Source organism: Malaya genurostris, chromosome 2, assembly GCF_030247185.1.
Source record: "Malaya genurostris strain Urasoe2022 chromosome 2, Malgen_1.1, whole genome shotgun sequence".
Classification (NCBI taxonomy): domain Eukaryota; kingdom Metazoa; phylum Arthropoda; class Insecta; order Diptera; family Culicidae; genus Malaya; species Malaya genurostris.
In genome coordinates this window covers 193,447,401-193,472,090 of record NC_080571.1, presented here as the reverse complement: position 1 = coordinate 193,472,090, position 24,690 = coordinate 193,447,401, and the positions used below count along the sequence as shown (strand labels likewise).

General features: G+C 34.9%; 1 protein-coding gene across 1 annotated transcript in view; it reads right to left on the bottom strand.

The window, feature by feature from the left end:
• The window catches only part of LOC131432996 (protein Wnt-5), an 88,351-nt gene extending 73,163 nt beyond the window's left edge, over nt 1-15,188 (bottom strand). Inside the window, exon 1 of the mRNA XM_058599702.1 lies at nt 13,644-15,188. Within this exon, the coding sequence (XP_058455685.1) occupies nt 13,644-13,756 (113 nt within the window). The 5' untranslated portion in view covers nt 13,757-15,188. The remainder of the gene's footprint in view (nt 1-13,643) is intronic.
• Nucleotides 15,189-24,690: the final 9,502 nt, after the last annotated feature.

Sequence of the window (24,690 nt, the reverse complement as noted above, 5' to 3'; positions counted from 1 at the left end):
TGAGCAGATACATTGAATCTATTCCCTTTAGTGAGCTGATCGTTTCGGAGCTGCTCACCGGTATGAGCTGCTTCGCACATCTCTAAGTGAGCGTCGCACGATCAACATATCGTCTTAAAAAACGTGTTGCTTCGCGATAACTCAATTTATTTACACGTTCTAAAATATACATCTCTTCGTAAAGGTTTGCACTTTTACAACACTTTTTCATATTTTGTTTGGAGAACATTTTTCCATTTTTTTATTATGTGTTGAACTTTTGATAATTTTTCGGATTTTCAATATTGCACCGAGTTCCACTTAGATTTTTTCTAATATTGTTAATTGTCAAAAAGTCAACAAAATAAAAATCACAGCAATTTACTTAAGTATATATATATATATATATATATATATATATATATATATATATATATATATATATATATATATATATATATATATATATATATATATATATATATATATATATATATATATATATATATATATCGTTTGCATTTACTTAAGTTGCGCGTGCAACTTACTTACAGATACTTAGGTAATAGAGGTAGATAAAACCAAAAAAAATAGAGGTAAGAGGTAGATAAACCAAAAATGAAGTGAATATATCTCAAAAAATAATATTTTTACATTGTTTATATCTCCAGCAAAAATACTTCAAATGTTTTCTTCTTCAAAATAAGATAGAAAAAAAATTTTTGTCAAAAAAAAAATTAATTCGAAATTAGTACAACCCCCTTAACAAAAATTAAGGTGCCACTTTCAAAAGAAGTGTAATATAATCTAGTAAAACTTCTTCGAAGACACGTTAGCTCTTAAAAATCAGTGAAAGTCAGTACAGACTTTTGACCGTCTTCTTCCAGTTTTTGACCACTGTGCGTCGTTTCAAAATGTGAACAGTGAGACGGAAAAACAAAAATCTCTTTGGCAACGTTTCAAGCCTTATTTTCCAAAGTGCAACGTCACGTAACGTCGTTTAAAGTTACTTTTCTCTGCAGGTAAATTAAATGACAATTTCAATTGTCCTGACTCAATATTTCCATTAAATTTAAATGCAAGTATTATGTTCTGAAACACTGGTCTAACCAAAGTCATCCGACGATCGATTGCGGTCGAGTGAATATTAATTACATTACAATTATAATTATATCGGATTTTCAAAGTTCATTTTAGAGCGGTCAGGAAAATAAACGGAATCCTTAGAGAAACAATTCCCTTTAATTCCACTAATTAGAATATATTTACTATTTCGTTACTAATGTAATGAACAGCAACAAACACAATTACAAGTATTTCGGTCTACGGTCTAGCAATTATAATTGTATCAGTCTTGACTTGAAAGGTGAGTGCGGTATGATTTAGGCTGTTACTGTCGAAGGAAGATTCCCAACTCCCGAGAGATCGGATTTTTGTAAAATAAAAATAAATCTGTTTGAAATATTCGAAAAAATCGCATATGCAACCATCAACTAGTATAACCTACAGAGTGTAACAGTTCTTAGATTGGTAAGGCCATCTCTGAGAAAACGAAGTAAGTTCCACTACTTCCGAAAACGGTATAACTTCCGAAACCGGTATAATCGAAATCGGTCCGAGAAAAGTGATTGGGATCCATTTTTGAGTTTATAGTAACAATCTCCGGTCGTTAATCGAAAACCGGAAATCAGAAAAGCCGATATTAATTGGTTTGCCCGTCTACTGACAATGACTATCGATGGCAATAGTTTTGAGATCTTCACCCTGTAATTTTGCAACCGGATGTCGGATGCGGATAAAATTCATGAATTCAATATGGAACCTTTTAGACCTTTCATTTGAAGATAACATTGTGAAAATCGGTCAATCCATCGCTGGGAAAAGTAAGTGAGATCCATTTTGAAATATATGACCACTATTTCCAGAATCGGAAACCGGGAACCAGAATAGCCGGAATCTGTTTGTTGTATTTGTCTACTGATAATTGCATCCGATTTTAATAGTCTCGAGGCCAGCACAGAAATTTTTTTTCCGTTTCGCTAATTTAAGTGACGGTATCAAATTTTTATCACACTTCACACTATAATTCCGAAACCGGAAGTCGCATCCGAATTTAGAGTTTTGTATAGGACTATGAGACCTTTCATTTGAATCTAATTTTGATCACATCGATCACGTCATCTCTGAGAAAAGTGAGGAAATAATTTGCAATTGTATTTTTTACACTAATCACACTGTAATTCCGGAATTAGGAGTCGGATCAAAATGAAATTCAGGAGTTTTATATAAAACAATTATACCTTTCATTTGAGTCTAAGTATGTGAGAATCGGTTCAGCCCTTTCTGAGAAAAATTACTGCACTTATTTTCACAATTTTTTGCACATTCGGAAGTCGGATTCGAATTAAATTCAGAAACTATGTATGGCTACAAGATCTATCATTTGAACCTAAGTTCATAAAAATAGGTTTATCTCCGAGAAAAGTGAGGGCAAAAAACAGTTGCATACATACATACACTTTCATACACACACATACAAGCATTTTGCGTACTTGAACCGAGTTGAATAGTATATAACACTGGGCCTTCCGTTCAAAAGTCGGGTTTCACAGTAATTGTATAACCTTTCTATATGAGGAAGGTCAAATGAAATTGCTGCATTGATTCACTAGATCAAAATTTACAAGAATTGGGAATGCCTTAACAATATCATTCGAGGAGGCGGGCACCAGTCCGGTCGTAGTCTACCTTTGAGCAAAGCAAAGTCTTGGCATTACATTCCTTTTGTGGAATTTGGCCTTTTTGTTTCAACAGACTTCGCAGCCGATTCTTAGTGTGCATGGCTAGTACTATGGATCCTACTGACACTAAGAAGCCTTCCAGGTCGGGGCTCGAACTTACGACCTCTGAGTCAATTCCCGATTCCACACATAGGATTAGATTGTTTTTCTGTCCCGAAAGGGAAAAGAACACGAGTTAAAAGACATAAAAATTATTTAATGAAAAAAAAAAGAATTGAAAGCATGGCATGTTGGATTTTGTTGAAGAATAGTTAATTGGTTTGATGGTTATCGAAATTTTCTTGCTAACCGAGATTAATGAGTGCCTTTTCCTCATGGCATTTTTGCTTAAATTGCATTTCGCCGGTACAGTGCTACACCAAGGGATTAATAAACGAACAAAAAGGATGTAAACATAAACAGTAATCAGGCCCTGTCTCCTGAACTGGAAAAGGTCTGGGTATGGAATTCCACATCTGGGAATGCGGTTTCTCATCACTTTGCTTAAAAATCTAACCTTAACACTATTCTACCGCCCCTCACAGTAACCCTTGACTACGATAAACGATTCCGAAGCCGGTGAACATAAGAGTGCAACACCAGATGTATCAGTGTAGAAAAAAGTGTGGCAAAAGTGTAGAGCAATTGGTGAAAACGAGCGGTTTCATTGTAATTTTCGCTACACAGGTGTAATGTAATGTAAAAACGAAACGCTAATAGCTGGAGTGCGAGCGTCACGCGAAGCGTCAAGACGCGTTTGCAATCTAGTAATATTTGACCAACGCAAACCTGTCAGAGTGAATGTGATTCTTTATCAGTACAAGGTATTGAATTGCTTTACTTCGCTTTGTGTTTTATGCCCACTCTTTTTGCGCTCATTGCGTGTAAATATCGGTTTTTGTATCCTGTCGACAGATGACAGTAATAGCATCTCTCCTTCAAGAAAATGAGAATAATATTCTTTTTGAACCAAGAAACCGCTACAAGTTTCATATTGGAGTTTTTGACAATAGGTTTTCGGAATTCGAAACCGGAGACCGTCATAGTCGTACTAAATTTTAACGATCATCAGATTTCAAATAATTTTAAATCTGCTTTGAAAATTTATTTTTGGAAGAAGAAGAAGAAAATAAAACAGATGTAATGAAAATAAAACAGAAAAGGGTCGCATGATAGATAAAACGAAACAGGTCGTATTACGTGTGTGACAATGAAGTCCAAGTAATGTTACGAATACCTAGCTTATCATACTAATAAATGTTAAATAATGATTTCATATCGGTTACAGTATTCGTTGTGATTTAACGAAGAAAAACAAATACAGTGGCGATTGAAAGTTTCTGTACATTTTCCCGCACATATTACACCGATAAGTAGAGAAAAATTTCTCAATGCCTATCATTATGATAAAAACGTGCTTAATCCTAGCAGTGAGATGATACCTTTTTTTTATCAATCCGCCTCTGTTTTTTGCATGAATATTCTTTGGTGTTTCAGTTTTCATGACATTATTTTAATGACCGTCGTTTTAAGCTGCAATTTGACATTTTATTCACTCATTACTCTATCTATAAGTGGGACAATCGATTAAACATTCCATGATATGTCGAAGTAAGTTCCACTTTAGAGTTTTCGGTAATTTAAGGTACTTCTAGAGCCGGTATTCAGGAACCAGCATAACCCAAACCGATTCGTATGGCCATATGACGAATAAATTGCAATAGTTTTGAGTCCAACTTTCAAGCTTTTCGGGATTATCATCTTCTATATCGGTTTGAATTTTAAAAATTCATCCACCTGTAATTCCAGAATCGGAAGACAGCATTGGATAAAATTAATTAATTTTGTGTGGGACTATAAGTTTATTTTAATTTGAATTTTTGATTCTGAAATTCGATTTGGCTTTATTTGAGAAATTTTGTTTAGGAGCATACTAATTTTCAAATGAATCTGAGTTTGTAGAAAACGGTTGAATCATCTTCGAAAAAAAGGTAAAAAATTGAGTGAAATTATTTGTCACATTTGCTGATCTCGACGAACTGATTCGAATGGTATATGGGTGTTATGTTCTTCCAGCATTCATTGCTATAAGCAGTTTAAATCCATATAATTAAGAAAATGTTCTGAATTCGGAAGTACTGCCATATTTTCAATATGTCATATTCGAACGATTATGTTGCCAAAAACGAACCGTGCTAAAATCGGTCCGAGGCAAAATGTCATGAAAAAGGATGCTGTAGACAGTCTTTTTGGTACTTAGAAACAATTGTATGTAACAGTATAAAAATCGTGTTTTACGTTGCTCTCAAGCATTTCTTTGCCATACAGCGCTCAGAACTTCTACTGCTGGAATATGGGGGAAAAGTCGCTTACACAAAAATTTCGATATCTCCGTTAAAAATGGACAGATTTTAACAATCTATGGCTTGTTGGATAGCTATTACCGCGCGGAATCTAAGTGCGAAAACATATTCTGTTTTCAAGGTCAATTGTGACAGATACTGTCAAAAAACTGAAAATTTTTACATAAAGCTTCGTATAACTCAAAAAGTGAACATCCGATCTCAAAACCATTCAATAGCGTTTTGGGTGACGGGGAGACCTTTCATTTGCAACTAGTTTGATCAAAATCGGTCCAGCCATCTCTGAGATCTCGACCTCTTTGTTGCCAACACACATACACACACACACACACACACACACACACACACACACACACACACACACACACACACACACACACACTCGGACATTTGCTCAGTTCGTCGAGCTTAATCGATTGGTATATGCCATTCGGCCCTCCGGGCCTCGGCAATTTTTTCTAAAGTTTGAGCGATTTCTATACCTATTTTATATATATATATATATATATATTATATATATATATATATATATATATATATATATATATATATATATATATATATATATATATATATATATATATATATATATATATATAAGGTAAAAAAGGCTACCATTATGATCAGCGAATGGAATATTCACCAGATTAAAAAAAATCTATACACGCACATACATACATACACTGACATTAGCTCATTTCTCGGCGAACCCCCCACAAATCGTTGCTTTTGATGGACAAGAGTCCTGATAACATTTTTCAATCCATTGTTTCGCTTGCACGGTGTTTTTACCTATTAAAAAAAAACAATGTTTTATCGAAACACGAAACTTGTTTTTTTTCCATTTTTAAACAAACTACAAAACGACTTTACTCCAACCTCGATAACTTAGCTGTTTCTGGTCGGATCGACTTAAAATTTTGACCCGTTTCAAGCAAAGGATAGTACTCTAGAAAGACGTGGTTACTGGTTTACTACGAGCGCCATCTCTGCTTTAGTCTCGGGACTTATTGATCCATGTGTTACTTTTTCAGGTAAATTATTTACTTTTTTATTACTCATTTGCTAAGTTAACTTACTTGAATAAATGGGTAGGGACTGATGCTGTTCATCCATTAGGATGAAATAAAAATTTTAGTACTTAAGGGGTGGGTAGGGTCTAACGTTTGAAAAATCATTTAATATTTTCTTTGTATTTTCACATAGTAAAACATTTCAAGAATATTCTTTATCTTTGCTTATCTCATACTGCGAATCGACTTAAAAACTATTTCGACTTAGAAACTTGACAAAACATCCTTGAAATGTTGCATTATAACAAATAATAAAAGAAAAAAAAAATTTTTTTGAAAATGTTAGACCCTAACCCTTGAGCCCTTGAGTAATAAATTGTTTCCATTGATTCTATAGGCAAAAAACTTTAAATGCGTTTTTCTCGAAAGCAGGTTTTGAATGTCCGTGTCCATCTTCATTCAAAAACTACTGAACCAATTTTATTTCAAACTTTACACACACATCCTACATGTAAAAAAACCAGAACCCAACGTTTTCCTTTCCGACAAAATAACATCATTAGTCAAGTTAGCTATATTATTTTGCTTGGTTATTGGCCTATAATCAACGGATTGCGCTGTAATCGGTCGGTACATCAGTTCTAAGAAGCAATATTCAGCAATAACATATTTCGCCTACTTCGCCTATGTCTCTATCCAGCCCTGACAATATTACAGCATAGAAGAATGTGCAATATTTCTGTTACGTTGTGGTGGTAAATATTAAATGTAGTTGCAAATATTTATTGTACTGTTGATTGGCAATCAAAATGCAATAAAGTGTATTGCACTATTCTACTCACCAGCAAATCATGTGTAACATTTTAGTATACAAATATGTGTTCAAACATGCGCAGGGCCAAATTTTTTTATCAATTCAACTAAGCACGACAAACTTGCTAAAATACAATAATGATAATTTGAAATTGTCCCAATGAAAAACTAGGATACGCAAAGTAAAATGTGTGGTTTAATCGAAATGCTAATGAAAAAAGAACATTTTTTGGACCACCTATTAAACATTCTTTCAACAGGCAACTCAGCAGTTTTGCATGCAGATAGGTAGCATGATATGAACCTTTTTTGGTACCCTTTTATGAACGCATTACCGGGTTGATCTGTGTTTATAAAACATGGGTAGTTTCTTCATAGGTGACTATAATGTGGAAAAGCATAAACCGAAAAGAGTAGCAGGATAAAATTAATATAAACGAGTGCACGGCTGTTTGTGCTTACCTTTATCTGTGCGCCCAGATATTTAAACAGCTGTATATGCAAAAGTTTAATGAGCATATAGAGACTAAGACGAGAAGGCTGAATAAGCTAATTGAATTAACTAAAATGCTGTGTGATTGGTGTGTCTGTGACCATTGGCGTATATAGGATAAATTGCGTTCGGGGTAAAATATTACTTTCGCCCTCCTTCGTAAAGCGTGATCGGTTAATGAGCAATAAAAGACGGCTACTATAGGATCCGAGCACGACAAAAAGTAGTGCCATTAGTGTCGAATAGGCGAAATAATCCTGCCATAGCATTGCACTGTTAGCATTCGTTTACGCTAAATAAAATAATCGGAAACAGTTCAGTTTGTTGTATTTTCAATATACGTGGAGAAAGTTAGCACGATCATGAAATGTTTTGTTTTAACATAAGTTGCTGTTTACATACCATCAACATATGGTTTCGTGTTTTGCCTACGTTTAATAATCACTCTGCACTCTCCGTTCCCTTTAAAAATATTATGTTGTACCCTATCACTAACAATTTTGGAACTTTGCGCCTCTAGTGCCATATTTAGGATTTCGTGATAATAACAAAATGATATGTGAATTTTTCACCTGGTGTCAGTAATGTATCACAATACTGAAAAAAAAATATAAAAGGTAATAATATAATATAAAAACAGAAAATGATGCGGTATTATTTATTTTTTATAAAACGAATAATCCGCATCCGAATAGTTCTTGTCTCGGGAATAAAAAATCTGACTACATAGAGTTGCATTGATTCAAGGCTTTAGTCTTTTTCGAAGCTACATAAATCACTAACAGTATTTTCTAAGGATAATAATTAGTCAGCCTGTTCAAAGACTATTTATCCAAAGAGTGATATTCCAAATTAGTCGTTTCAAGGTCAATGAATAAATCAACCTTTTTAAGGTTATTTATCCAAAGAATCATTCTCCGAAGTCATTTACCTTTTTCAATACTAACACTAAGTCAATCTTTATTAAGGCTACCACAAAATCAATTTTTCTCAAGCGATAATCAAAGTTAAAAATACACCCGGGGCTAAATAAACGATATATAACAACAACAAAATTACAAGGATGAGGCCCACAGGGTTGTTCGAGTTATTGATGTGAAACAAGGTAACCAAAATTGTGAATGATCGATATTTTTCAATCAAACAGTTCAATCAATCGTCATACTACTTCATTTTGAATGCGCAATTACACAAGAGTCTTTTTAGATCGATCCTTATTTGGAACCAACATCGAATACGCGAACCAAGAACATAGACTCTGTTTGCCTTGATATGTATTTGCCTTATATCCGATGAAATTATATCAATAGCCCAATATGCAATGGTGTGCTCACTAGTGTTATGGATTTCGATAGTTAAGCTTTTCGTCGTCAAGTTTGTGGTCAAGTTCTGCATGCATGCCGTATTTTATAGCGTTAAATTTCTCTTTTGAATGTGTAACATAGTGATTTGTGATAGGGATAATTCTGCGATTTCGGTTGAAGCGATAAACCTTTTCTCAATGTAAACCGAGTTGTAACAAAAATTGCTGCACATCACTACTCACAACTAATGGGCAGCGTTCACGATTTAATATCACACCAATTTTGGTGTCGTTCTTAAGGGTGTAATATTACACGAAAAGATGCATAATTTCATTTCATAATCATATACAGTATTCAGTTAAGGTGATGTATTATACTCAATACGTTGTTTTGATGTAATAGCGTGTGATTTATCTGCAATATTTATTGAAAACAAAAACTTATTGCATTTGATGTTCAGTACGTCTAAATTATTTTCCCATGATAATAAAATTCTTTTTTTTGCTGTGTACCGGGGAAGTCCCGTTAATGTTGACGCAAGCTGGCAGTTTCCCTTGTTTATTGTAAGAAAGTAAGAGATTTTGGAATACATTTTCTCATAATCTTGTCGGTTTATCTACAATACAGGAGATAGTGTTTTGGGTCAAAGTGGAAGTAATTTTCACAATTTGAGAGTCGCGATGAGTATCAAAAAATCGTAATGTTCGGGACTCAACGCAATCGGGGTGCTTTCAAATGGCATGACATATTAGTGGTCATATGGCTGATATAATTAATTGAAAGAAGAGGAAGTTGTTACGTTTTCGAATGATGAGTGCGATCTCATGTGAATTGCGTGAAGTTTAAAAAAAAGAAAAAAAAATATACAGAAAACCTGAGAAAAGGAAAAATGTGTCTTATTTTTATCAAGATATTCGTTCATTAACACACACTTCAAAGTAGAGAAATTATCGAAATTATTGCTGTCGGAAGCTTAATATAGGAAACGAAATCAAGTGAAATTCACAGCTGACTTAAAACCAATTCAATAATATATTAAATTAGCACATTTGTACCAAAACAAAATGAAGATAAAAAGACAATTTTTCCTTTAATTAGGGGACTTTTTTCATAAAGTAATCAATATGCAGTAGTTTTTTTCGCCATAGCATCCACCATATGCAGTACTTTAAACCTAAAAAATTTCGAATACAGGCACAACGGTTTGTTTGTATCGGTACATCATTCCTATTCAAAGTAAGATAGCTGGCTATTGGTTGAACTCATGGAAGAGGAAGAAGGCAAAGATCAAATAAAGTTTAATTTGAAACTCCAATAATCTTAATGAAATGATAAAGAAGTTTCATGTATGGAAAGTCACAACAAGCAAGAATGTCGCGAACTGGGACGTTGGATAGTCTACCTTGGGTACGCAAAGAATTTATTAGTAGAGACGTGACATCACGATACTCCTCGCATGTCCAAACGACATGATCAAAATCGCGATAACCTTCACCACAAGCACAATGATTAGTCTCGGATACGCAGGTGTGCGTCTAACATGTAGTTATTGGACATGAGTCTGGACATCACACAGATGAAATCCCTACTCACGTTCAGCCCCCTGAATCATGCAATTGTCGATATTTTAGTAATAATTGACTTGGCAAGTGTCCTTGGCGAGACGCGCTATAGTGTTCAAGAGAACCACATTTGGCTAAATTATCGGTTTTTTCATTGCCTGGAATGGAGTAATGAGCTGAGACCCAGACTATAGTCATATGATTATTATTATTATTCAATATGTTGTTCAGATACTGTCTTATTTTACCCAAGAAAAACAATTCATTCTGGTCAGTCATGTTTGAGGGAATGGCTTCAATTGCGCTCAGACTATCTATGAAGAGGAAAAAATGATTTGGAGATTATGTGTCGATTACTCTCAAGCTATATGAGCTGCTGCTAACTCTGCTCTGGCTCTTGAAGCCTAAATCAGACCAAAACATTATTTTTGAACATACCAATCCCAGTAGCTTCATCAATTCGTGATCCGTCCGTGTAAAATATTTTCTCAGGATCAATATACCTAAACTTACTTGAAAATAATTTTGATTTTTCTATGGAGCGTAGGTAATCCGGGATTTCACGCACTTTGCACTGCATGGATGTGTCGAAGAATAAAGTTGAGTCCGCGACATTTAGGATGCTGTCACTAATGGGAATATTTTTTAAGGGTTGATCTCCTGTGACATCTATCTGTGGCATATATTTTATTTGAGATTGCAGCTCGATAAGCCTTCAGAAGTTTTTAATAACCAGGGGATTCAGTACCTCACATCTTATTAGCAGATGAGAGAGAATTTTTTGTCCACGCTTGCCGGGAGATACCATTAATTTATAATTTATAATAATAATTATATATATATATATATATATATATATATATATATATATATATATATATATATATATATATATATATATATATATATATATATATATATATATATATATATATATATATATATATCAGGTGTACAACTTCCGCCGTTTTCCCATAGGTGGCTGTACCTGCTGAGGCTGGTTAAAATACATAGATGATAATGCCTTTAAAGTGAGTGTGTACTGTGCCTAACGAATTGTCATCGCAGTTTCGGTGACAGTTGTTCTTGTTTTCGTATTATTCACGCTCGCTATTTGCGGGAAGTTTTACTTTTCTGTTACAATTAGAAAAAATGCAACTGAAGCGCATCGAATGCTTTCAGAAACTTACGGTGATGCTGCTCTGTGTAAAAGAACGTGTCGGGATTGGTTTCAACGTTTTAAAAATGGTGATTTCGATGTCGAAGACAAACATGATGGTGCTTGATGAAGAGCTCTTAAAATCGAGTGAAACCATCACAGGAGATCGCTACCGAACGCAACTGATGCGCCTTAGTCGCGCGCTAAAAGAAAAGCGGCCACAGTATCAAGAATCGAAAACTAAATATCGCTGAAACTGAAATAAGTTTATTTCGTTATCGACAATCCAAATTTGCAAACCTGATTAATTTATGTGAAATGGACACTTTCATATTCGAACGATTAGTATTCGATTTTTGGTAGTTAGGAACAATTGTATGTAACGGTATAAAAAACCGTGTTTCACGTAACTCTTAAGCATTTCTTTGTCATACAGCGTCCAAAACTCCTACTACTGAAATTAGGCTAAAAGTCGCTCACACAAAAATATCGACATCTCCGTTAAAAATTGACGAATTTCAACAATTTATGGCTTGTTGGATAGCTATTTTTGTGAGTAATTTAAGTTTAAAAACATATTTTTTTTTCAAGGTCAATTGTGACAGATATTGTCAAAAACTGAAAATTTTGACACACAATTTCGCATAACTCAAAAAGTATACATCCGATCTCAAAATCTTGCAATAGCCTTCAAAGTGACAGGGAGACCTTCCATTTGCGACTAGTTTGATCAAAATCGGTCCAGTCATTTCTGAGATCTCGACCTCTTGTTAACAACACACATACAGACACACACACGGACATTTTCTCAGTTCGTCGAGCCGTATAGATTGGTATATGACACTCGGCCCTCCGGGCCTCGGAAATATTTTCTAAAATTTGAGCAAATTCTATATCTATTTTTTATATTAATAAAAAAAGGTAAAACATCGAATCTAAGATGTTTGAGTTGGTTTTTAAACTCCCCCTTCAATTCTACTTAACCAGGAATAAGACACCAGTACCCTGGGCCCGTAACGTATAGGCGTTAGCGTCTCAAACCAGGTGACGTTGAAAATCCCCAAGATCCTCGACCTGGAAAAATTCTTAGTGTTTTGTACGCTAAAAATGGTCAAATTCCACAAAAGCCATTAAAGCCTTAGACTTTGCTCTTAACAATAGCTCTTCAAAACGCACTAACCTCATATCTTTGATTATTTACGTTTAGAGGTTACTTTTATATGAAATTTGAAGTCAAAGTCACTCCTTCCGTGATTTTCGGAATCGGATACTGAGGACCGACATAACTCAAGTGAGTTTTTTCGGCCATCAACTGGCTAGATCTATAGATTTAAAAAGTTTTAAATCTGATTTAAATCTATTTTCTGTAGGTTACCTTTATGACATCTTCGATTTTTGAACCAGACGTCAGATCCAAATAAAAAAATCCTATACAAATGAATACAATCATAAGATGTTTTATTGGAATCTAATTACAAATATGACTAATGTTTGTTTGGTCATAATACATCTTCTTCAGACAAAGTCTAGAAATTGATTTCATTTGAACCCAATTTTGTGAAACTCGGCTCAGCAATGTTCGGAAAAAATGTGTGACATTTTTTAAATTTTGGAAACACATATTGACCTGTAATTCAGAAACCGAAAGTCGAGTCCGGATTTAAGTCTGCAGCTTACGGGACTTTGAAATCGTTGATTCGAACTTGTGTAGGTGAAAATAGGTTCAATAATCTCCGAGTGAATTGAGTGACATACACGCGCATACACACACATACAGACATTCTGCGATCACACCGATCGTCGAAAAACAATCCGACGTTAATTTTGACACCGAATAGAAAAACAATCCGACGTTAATTTTGCCAAAAATAAATCAGTGTTTGAAGTTTTTTCGGTATTCTAGAAGTGATACTTTGAAAAATTATAAGAAACAAGACAAAAAACTACAGTGTGTATGCTTCAATTTGAGCTGAATAAATGGAATTAATTTAAAAATTATGCCAAATGTTACGAAAATGATTGTAACTGAATCGGTTGGCCCTCAGAGCTTGTGCTGAATTCGGGTAGAATGAAATGTAGAATGAACTGATAGTTGAACGGTGAATGGAATGGTTTCAGCAGGTGGTTTGTATTTTGGAACAGCCCATTCGGCATTAGAAATCCGCACAAGTACTTACATCCAAGTCGGCACTCCTTGTCCGTAATTATGTCCGTAGCCGCAATGTATGGAAACGATTACAAAGAGAGCAAGAATAATCCCAAGATTCATCTGCATGCTTGTAGAGGCCATTTTCGTTTCACTTTGATTGCCGGTTTTCACTTTTCTTATTCCTTTTTAGCTCTTGAAACTGTACGAAAATTTACCACCTTTAAGGTGTTTTTTTCTGCCGAACATTAAGCCAACATTATAATTACATTCCAACTTCACTCGGCCTTACTTGTTTCTTTTGCTCCGAAGGCATGTTGTTGTTAAAAATGCACATGAACTTGATTGAAATATGGATAATTTCTTTTAATTCATTATTTCTTGATCTTTATATTTTTCTTCCCTTTTGATACATTTTATTCCGGCAAATCCAACACTGATCATTAAAAGCACTTTACCACAAGTAAATTAATAAGACCAGAAACAGCACAAACAAAACGCTAAACACCGCCTGACTGTATGTGGATGATGCGGTTGGCAGTGTTTGTATTTATGCAGACAACCACGAACGCACTCTATCTTCGCGATCTTTCGTTTATGTGGTGTAAAGTTGAGCCATGACCAGACACAGCGGCGAAGGAAATAAGCTTCGCATAAGAAGGCTGCAGGCTGCAATACGACGACGAACACGATGGCTTAGGGAGCTTAACTACACTCGTTCTCCTCGCTGGCAGCTGCACGGATTCATGGGCTCAACGGTATTTCTTCATACAATTACCAGCGACGCTTTAGGCCGTCGTAATTAATTGTATGCATTTACTTAATTCGATTTATTCATTTTGCACACGTTCTTAAGTGACTTTTCACATTATGCGCTTCTTTCTGGTGGCAGATTTTGCCTTTTTGTTAAATACAATGAAATTGTTTCCTTGCTTCCACCTCACTTATAGATTTGTTATAAGATTGCTTTCGGAACTGGTTTCGCTTCAATGAATTTTCCAATATCGACAACACTCATCTAAATCTATGAAATTGAAATTTCCATAAGAACGATGGTTATTTTAACAGCACGGCGGAACGATTGATTTCGGCAAAGTTTCTATTCATCAAAAAGCGCGCGCGAAATGATGCGATGGTTGATGTTCCACTTCCATGCACGCCATTCACAGTGAATTTTATTCATTTAGATGCCCCTTCTTTATACACCTGCACATATTCTTCCACAATTCTCCTTCTGCTAAACTTTTATAGCGCTTCAAATCAACATGTTATTATTTTGATTTGACTCCTTCATTTTTCATTCGCCTTGCCATCGCACTCTCTTTGATTTTTGAACATGAATAAACCGCCGACGTAGGAAACGAGATGAAAGTTAATGTTTTATTTTTATCTCACATTATGCGCTCACTATGATCGGAATACATTCACTGACCCTTGTCCTGTATAGAAACCGACCCAAAAGGGCACCGCAAATACACAAATTACTGATCACTGTGACACACGCCAGTCCAGGACCACCTAACATAAGAAACGTGATGCGGAACAAACTCACTAATCCGCTCTGTTCTCGACGATGCTCTGCTACAAACTGAACGAGAGAGCTGTATAAAATGCATGGATTTGTTATGAAGCGTACATATTGGAAGCATAATTCATCCCCACCATCTGCAGGCAGCATGAGAGCACGCTCAAAGAGAAATATCATAAGTTAGAGGTCTTCACCGATATACGTTTCGAGTTCGACATTCATATTTCCTTCACTAGTGTCATCGCACAACCTGAGTGATGTTGTGTACAGCCGGAATACGTTCGTTGGAACATCGTTGGTTGCAGTGTCGATAGTTAGATATTCGACAGTTGGAGCATAATCCAATGTAAAAATCTAATGAAATAAAGTATATTACCGTTTGGACGATATTATAATAAAGGAGTTCATTCAAATGCAGTGCAGGCACACTCCCACTAACAAATTCTGATCTGTACTCATCATGTGGATAACTCAGATTTAGGATGATTGTTTTTACATTAATTCTATGCCTTCTATGAACAAAATAATGATAAGAACATGAATGAAAACGAAAATAATAAAACAATTCAAGAATATCAAAAGTGTATTTATATTAAAATGTCTACAAGAAGAACAACAAAAACAAAAAATTCAGATGCACTTCATTCTATGCTCATCAGTATCCAGTTTTTCAACTGGACAAATTTAAAACAATTTTTACAGAAAATATGAACATTTAAGCGGTATTATTACACTTCAGCAATACACCGCCAAGCCGTCTACTATTAGACCAATATTAAAGACTTTTACAATTTCAATTAAAATTAATTCCATAATTTCTGATGGGCTACAACATACAAACCAATTCAGATCCGCTCATTTTGTAACTAACGCGGAAGACGATAGCATCCAGTCGACACTATTCTATTGATAAAATGTCATCATAAAGTCATGAAGTGGCACGAGATAGGAATATATGTGCACTTAGTTATCTCATCACAACCGTAAATGGTTCCACAGGACTAGTACTTCTAGAAAAACGAGTGAACTAGGCTCTGTTCCAAAACCAAAACTTGTTTTAATCCACCTTGTGGTGTTATGATGCCTTTCTCGTGAACATTTCATTGGAAGTCGATGTAAATTCCGATTGAGTTATTGACAATCTATTTCCAGAGCCGGAACTCGGAAATCGTCACAGTCGTAAAAAGTTTTGTGACTATCCAATAGTCAGGCCTACAAAATTCTAATAGATGTAAAATCTGCTTTGAAAATTTCGTAATTATCTGTGAAAAAGCTGTTTCATTCAAATGTGAATTATAAAGACAAAAGCGAAAAAACAGCTCAGTTCAGTCGATGAATTCGGTTGTGTTTTGAAAATGTAAGTTCTCGTTCTCTCGTTTACGCTTTACGAAATTTAACAAAGCATGTTCGCAAAAGCGGTGGCGTTTTCTTCTTCGTCGGATCCGAATCGTCTTTTCGGGTACTTTTTAAAACATTTCAAGACCCTTAGTTGCATTTTAGTTTGTTATAATCGGTTAAGAAATTTCCCAAAGAATTCAATAGCAGATATAAGACCATAAGACCTTTTTTTTTAAATCTCAGTTTGTAAGAATCGGCTCAGCCATCTCTGAGAAAAGTTAGTGACTATTTTTTTACATTTTGCCTTTCTCATATAGAAAGGTTTTGCAATCACTTGAAAAACCGACTAGTGAAAATTGGCTCGGAGAGCCAAGTGTCATGTACCATTCGACTCAGTTCATCGAGCTGAGCAATGTCTGTGTGTGTGTATGTGTCAATTAATCTCACTAGGTTTTTTCGGAGATGGCTGAACCGATTTTGACAAACTTAGATTCAAATGAAAGGTCTTCCGGTCCCATGCGGAATTCCTGAATTTCATCCGGATCCGACTCCTGGTTCCGGAGTTATAGGGTAAGGTGTGTTCAATATTGTACACCGCCACTTAAACTGGCGGAACAAAAACCGTAAAAAATGTTATAAACTTGGAGTAAACCGTTATTCCCAATCTTAGGGTCAATTGAAAGGTCTTATGGTCCTACCAAAAATTACTGCATATTTTCGGATGCAACAAACATTTAAATCGTAATTTAGAGTGCGTACTAGTAGAGTTTGTATGTCATGTTAGTTGGTGGCCGTACGATCCGACTTTGATTATACCGGTTCTCGGGTTCCGGTGCCGGAAGTGCATATAATAGGATGCCTACGCAATCAAAGCACTGTTTTATTCTGTATGTTATACTAGATAATGCACAAACAATCTCTTGGTTTCTTTCAAAAATCGAAAAGAAAAATTTTGAATAGAATACCACAATATTATATGTACATGAGAAAGGCATCATTACACCACTAGGTGGATTAAAACAGGTTTTTATGGTGCATATCACCCTGTAATTTAGGAACCGGAAGTCGAATCGGTATAAAATTCAATAGCAACTATGGGACTATATGACCTTTCAATTGAATCTGAGTTTGTGAAATCGGTTCAACCATCTCTGAGAAAATTGAGGGACGTTATTTGTCACATACACACCATTCATACATACAGACATTTTGTGATCTCGACGAACTAAGTCGAATGGTATATGAAACTCGGCTCTCCGGGCCTAGGTTTTTTTCACAGTGATTGCATTGACTTTCTATATCAGAAAGGTAAAAAAACGATAATTCTATATCCTATTTTTAAAGAATATTACAAATACTAATAAACGAATTTAATAATAGAATGGAAAAATGGAATGCATATTTCGAACCGTTTGTAGTTCTTGGAAATACGTTTTAGAAGATAGAAGAAATGATCCATTTTCTTAATTTTATTGTACAAAAACAGTAGAGAGGATAATTCTGTTTTAGCATCTGTGAATGTACGCTTCAATCTATTTTGTTTTCGGAATTGGCTTGTATTGTTCAATACCACCACTAAATCAGACTTAATGGAAAAACTCAAAAATAGATGTAGATCAAAGAAATCGAATTTGACCCAGGTTAACTATTAAGTGTAGGTTAATTAGAAATAAAGTGTATTAAAGTCGGTTCATAAATATTTGAGAAATTGATTCTTCTCTTCGGATTTTTCTTAGCTGCTACTCCCAGAACTGAATAATAAAAACCATGTAATTAAAGGACTTTTTATTAATCATTAATAGAGTTTTTATTTAAAACCAGTTTGTGACAAACGGACTAGCCATCTTGGACTGGAAGAGAATCACATTTCACAGTTTTTTCCGCTACTAACGGTAGTCCCGGTACCAGGAATAAATTTATGTGGTAATCAACTTACTAGAGCAGTGAGAAGAATTAACAGACTTGTTTTAAGAAATTAGCTTTATTTTTTGATACACACTCTTGAAATAGAAGTATTTTTCACTTATCGTCATGTGATTCTGAAACCGCTAGTCGAATACAAATGAAATTTAATATTTTTAATGTGAATTGAACATTGAGAAAAACGTAACCATCTCTGAGAAAATGAAGTGCATTTTTTCTTCATATTTTTGTACATTCCATCCGGCTGCTGAAGAACCGGTATCTGGATCTGGATGAAATTTGAAATATATATATATTTGAATCTAAGTTTGTGAAAATTGATTTAGATATCTTGGATAAAAGTGAACGCATATTGTTGTTAAAAATATCATTAACAATCTAAAATATCGATGCTATACTGTACAATCGCTTTTACGCTTTTTAAAATTTCAAAACCAATGGAAACAAAACGACTTTTTTTTTAAATAAAAAAATTGGTTCTGCCATCTCAGAATCGATAGTAGTAGTAGTTTGGTGTTTTTTACTAGAGTACTATTTTGATGTTTGCGCACTAGAGATGACCATCTCTGAGAAATAGAGTGAACTTTGTTCAATCGTTCTGCTCGTATCACTGTTCCTCGAGAACTGGGAGTTGGGTTCGTATCAAATAGGCTATGAAACCATAAGACTTATGGGTAGACTACGGTCGTTTTCGCTTGATGGTAAACCTATCTCTGTTTTCACCCTAATTACTGTAAAATTTACGTTTGTTTGAAACCAGTTTCGAATCTGGTATAACGCCATTGAACCGGAGTTCGAGTCAGTTTCATACTTTGTTGTTGCTTTGGCTTTTGCTTTTCCTCGTAATGTATGAAAACTATACGACCCATACCAGAGGTCGGCAACGTGCAGCTCGTGAGCCACATCCGGTTGTTTGGTTGTGAGGCTACGACAATTTAATTTATTTTTTTATGTGAAGTAAAACGTTTAATTCTACAAGAAATGATTAATGTTACTTAAACAACATTGATATCTTGTAAATGGTAGATTTTAACTCTTTTGAATCAAAAGGTCTCAAACACACCTATAGGGTAACAGAGGTATTTTGGCCACTTCATATATACAAATTTTATGGATTTAACCGATGTTAAGTAACCGGTTTTGCATCAATTTGAAACTAATCACATTAAATTTCATATTGCGGAAGGTTTTTCAAAGATATTACAACATTTAGTGGATACTTTAACACAGTGGGACAAAATAAAATAAATTTTGAAGTGGGCCAAAACACCTTTGTTACTCTACTAATAGCATATTCAACAAATTGTAATTACATGAAAATGATCTTAGCTTGAAATAAATATAAAATGATGACGTTAGTATTTTTGATCTAATGCAATATGCTATTAAAAATAAAAAAAATACAAGAACTTACGTCGCTGTTCAATAACATATTCACCCTTGTTTTCGTTTGAATAGCTTGCCCTGTCAAACGAAATGATGCAACGGCTTCTGCCTCTTGTCTGGATCAAACGTATACTCTCATTGATCTCTTCGTACTCACCACCCTACTCTGAAAAGTTTCCCACTGTTCTCTAAGTAGGTGGAGCTTCGGAACGATTTCTCCTCCCGTGCATGTGTATAATTGCAGATAGGGTTATCGCTTTTTGTTTTGATCGTTTGTTTAGATTTTTGTGCTCCTCACGAATAGTTCAATATGGTGACTGAGTATCTTTGTGCGTATTTTAGTTTTATGAATGGCTTTACAATCGGTGGTAGTAAACACGAAGATGGTTGCCCAAACTTACGAGTGTGTATGTACTGTGTCGACTTAAAGGCAACGTAATAATTCATGAAAATATTGATATTAATTATTGTTATTATAATACTATACGTATTTCCGTTTTTATATTAACATTTTCATTACACATGAAGTTATGTGGATTATTATTGAGAGAAATCGAAAAATGTATTTTATTCGAAGTAGTGTCAGAGTCCTATTTTGTGCTGCTTAGTAAAGTCATGAATCATCTAGAGAAACTAGTTGCACTTGAGAAATTTTGATGGAGAATACGATGGGTGGAGAAGAAAATCTCATTGAAGCGCATCGATAAACAATGTTTTCTTGTCGCTCAAATAAACTTTGCGAAATAGAACAAACTGAATCACTGGGTGAAAAGATTAAACTTTTCAAAAATATAGTTTCAAAAAATTCAATCGAGCAAATCAGTACTAGTAACGGCAATGAAAAAAAAATCAATTGTTGTGTACTTTTCTTAAATTACTTGCAAATCTAGTAATGAATGACTTATACCTAAGTGTGGAAGATTTATAATGTACTAAGTGTTTCCTAGCTACCTCCATTTCGTAATAAGCCAGAATATATTGTAATATTTTAGTTGAAAGTATGGTTTATTTATTCGCATGAATAAAAACTATCACTATATTGAAGTAAGAGTATTACAACACATTATTATATGAACAATTCCATAAATTAACACCAGAAATAGTGATAAATTCAGGATCGACTAGCTCCTATTTGGATGAAACTTTGCACACATCTCCAAATGTATGACAATCGATTTGTTTATCACCCGACGAAAGACCGCTATATGGTTAAAACCGGGTATAAATAAACGATAAATTAATAATAATAATATTTGTTTTGCATGGATGGTGAGAACAATTTGACTCGAAACTGCTTTTCTAAAATGGTGAAAGCATTTTCGCATGATTTTTTTTTCAAATCGTTGTAATTCGGCCACTGTTTTTGGTATAAAAATGATTTCGAGAAGAAAGTATTAAGGGCACTCTAAAACTTCTATTCACTGAAAAAAAGGTCAAACGCTTTTTCAAGAACTCATAAATTGACCGAAAAACTACAAAAAACAGTCTCTTCGGATTGTGCAATGGTAACAGCACAGTATTTAATCAGCAATGCCATCGACCGGTTCTCATACCTAATACAAAACTTTTAGTTTTCTTATAAATATTAGATGAACATTTAAAACGTGAGTCAAGAAGATTGACTGTTCGCTTTAAATTGCTTTGGCACGCAAATATAATTGAGATGTTAGGTGTCGCGTGTAACGTAACGGTACGATCGATCAAAGTTTTCTCATTGTGTTGAAAGTTTCTATAATTCGAATTTATCTTATTAATGGCGTTTTCGTTTGAAGCTAAGCTTAACCCAGTTTCGTCACTAACTGCAATCAAATGTATAACGGTGGGATTCTTCAAAGAACTATTCATATAATAGAAATAGGTAAGTTTTTTTGATTCGTTGTCCCAGTAACTTAAATAACTTACAAATCGAAACAGTTTCTAACCAAATTTTGAAGTATTTTTCCGTTTTTTTTCCGCCGTTCTAAATGACGGTTTGAAATTTAAACCTCACTGCATCCTGTAGTTCTGGAAATTAAAGCCGGATTCAGATAAAAAATGACAGCAGGCTGTGGGATAATAAGACCATTTATTTAAACTTGAATTTGTGAAAATCAGTTGAGTGATTTTCAAGAAAATTGAGTGAGTTTCCTTTTGGAGCTAGAGGTAGTCATCATCTTACAAGACCTGTTAACTAGAGAATCTTTTTTTTTAGTTTTGAGAAATGATTTCGTCAAAAGCAGACTATTGAATTTATTGTTTTTACACTCTTCATTCCTTAATTCCGGAACCGGGTGTCATATCCCAATGAAATTCAAAAAAACTAAGGGGCAATAGTTCCTTTTATTTAAGCCTAAGTTTGTGAAAACCGGTTCCGCCATCTCGGAGAAAAGTGAGTGCATATTTTAATCATAAGTGTATATGACACACGGCTCAAAAGTTGGTTTCCACAGTGATTGCGTAGCCTTGCTTCATGAAAAAGTCAAAACATCAAATTTAAAGTCGATTTAGAAGAAGAACCAGTTTTGATTTAGACGCAGTTTTTTCTCAATTTAGGTAATTGCGTTACCTGCTAACAGTGGATGTACACTGATTGTTGTAACTTAGCAACCATTGTAGATAAAATTTGATAGGGGAAATTCTTATAAAGCGCCCCTGCTATCTAAAATGCCCCCTTTCCTTTCTTAAGCATTGAAGACTATTCTGAACCAAAGTTTTATCACTAACACTATCTTTTCGTAGGATCTTTCTGCTATGCAAGTTTGGTGGTTGTCGTTTGCAGGAAAGTATGAAAAAACTAAAATTTTCATTTGGCAGCTTTTCGATGTAAGGTTTTGCTTCGACTAAATAGATGTTTTATCCGCCATTTCTTTGACATACTGATTATCTCAAAACAGTAACTTTATGGACATTTCAAGAAGCAAAATGCATCATTGTTGTGGGATAAAATGTCTTTTGTTGTGTGTCATGCCACTGGTTTGTTGTGAGACATATTTTACGGCCGCTGGGGCATTATGTCTGAGGCGAGCCAAAAAAACTAAGAATGAGGCCGCTTTGGAAAATGTGTTTATATCAATCAATTTTAATCTTTGCTATTGGAGTCATTGAAAATTATGTTCCTCATCCGTATTGCAATGAAATACTCACATTCTCGAGGAAAATATATCAATACACTTGGAAATATCTCAATGTTTTCTTAAGGGGGGCATATTATAACACTTTACCCTAGCAGCTTATTGGACCGTTTGACCTTTTATTTGAGCCTATCTCGATGAACATTAGAAAAGGTCCCAAGTGCAAATGACAGTTCCTCTTGGTTTACATCCTCTTTCAATTATTACGGCAAATTTCAGTAATTTCCAACAAATTCTACAGTGCATATCGATAGTCGATGGTTTTTGCTATTATCCTATGTGAAGTGTTTGTCTTCCTATGTCTACGAAAATCGGCTTGGGCGTCTCTGAGAAAATCAAATGGGTACCTTTCCTTAGTTTTTTTTCTTGTACTTCCGGAACCGGGAACTGGGATATAGTCGACATATCCGAGATCAGTTCTTTTGGACTGCAACTAAATCGAAAATCGCGAAACTGAGCCGACTTTTCTCGTATTTTGTATTTCGATGTTTAATGATGGTTTGGAATTTTGAACATACTTTACCCTGTAATTCCGGAACCGAAAATCGGATTCTGATAAAATTCGATAGCAGCTTATTGAACAGTTAGACCTTTCATTTGAGCAAGTGTATGACAATCGGTTCAGATATCTCTGAGAAAATTAAGTGAGTTCCGGTTCAAAGTTTTTGACCACTATTTTCGGTATTTTCAGAACTGAGAACTGGAAATCGGAATTTAAATTTTTGGGCCAAGAACTAACAAAAACACGCGCAGTATGAGAATTATATGGCTAGTTCAAATGAATTTATTTGTTTTTACGTTGCTTAGAATATAAAAATATTCATGAAATTGTAATTTATTACTTATCACTCTGTAATGTCGGACCCGTACCAAGATAAAATTCAAAAGTGTATTATGAGATGATACGACCAGAGATGTCTATCTCCTCTGTGTGACGAAGAGCAAGCAAAATTTCTCCCCTCGCACTGACAACTTCAACGAGAGCTCTTCTCTTTCACATTTATACACCGCTGTTGTGTAAGTGTGCACGCATCATGAGTGCGTTTGTTTATTTCCTTTTACCTCTTCTACTGAATCGCACCAAAGTGCTAGAGCATTAGCTAATAAATTCTCTGAGGAGGATGCAGATACTTTCACAGAGGTGTACACGCCGATGAGCACTCTGCTGTATGGTTTTCGTAGATGAAGCGTGGACACGCAAAATCAGCAAAAGAAAACAATTTATCGTAAAATTTTCGGTTTTCCTTGCAAATTTTTCATAGCAAGGCCAGATCTACTCTCTATTAATTGAAGTTCACAGAAGTGTTCGCTCACAATCACGCGCCAGTGGTCACTTGGGTGTATTTAGACGAGAGCGCGTGTGAGCGATTCATGCGAAGAGAATGTGTTTCACTCGCGCCAGATGCTTTAACCACAAGCACACACTCAAATGCTGTCTATTCGACACTGAGAAGAAGTGCGCTTTCCTCTTTGTGCGGTGCTTCGTTTTTTTCATCCTCGGTGTGGCAAAAATCTGACTCTAGCGTGTATCTCTCTGGTGAAATGCCATCTCTGGATACGACCTTTCATTTGAAAAACCGGTTCAGCCATCTCTGAGAAATTGAATTGAGAATTTGAAAAAAAAATCCACAATTCTTCCTTTGATTGCCCGGGTTTACGGTTCAATGCATTAGACGCTGGTCTTACAAAAAAGTCGGATTTCAAAGTGCTTTCATATTTTTTTTATATGAGATAGGCATATACGAAATCAGACGAAATTCTTGTGATGTGTGGTTTATCGTAAAAGTATTCTT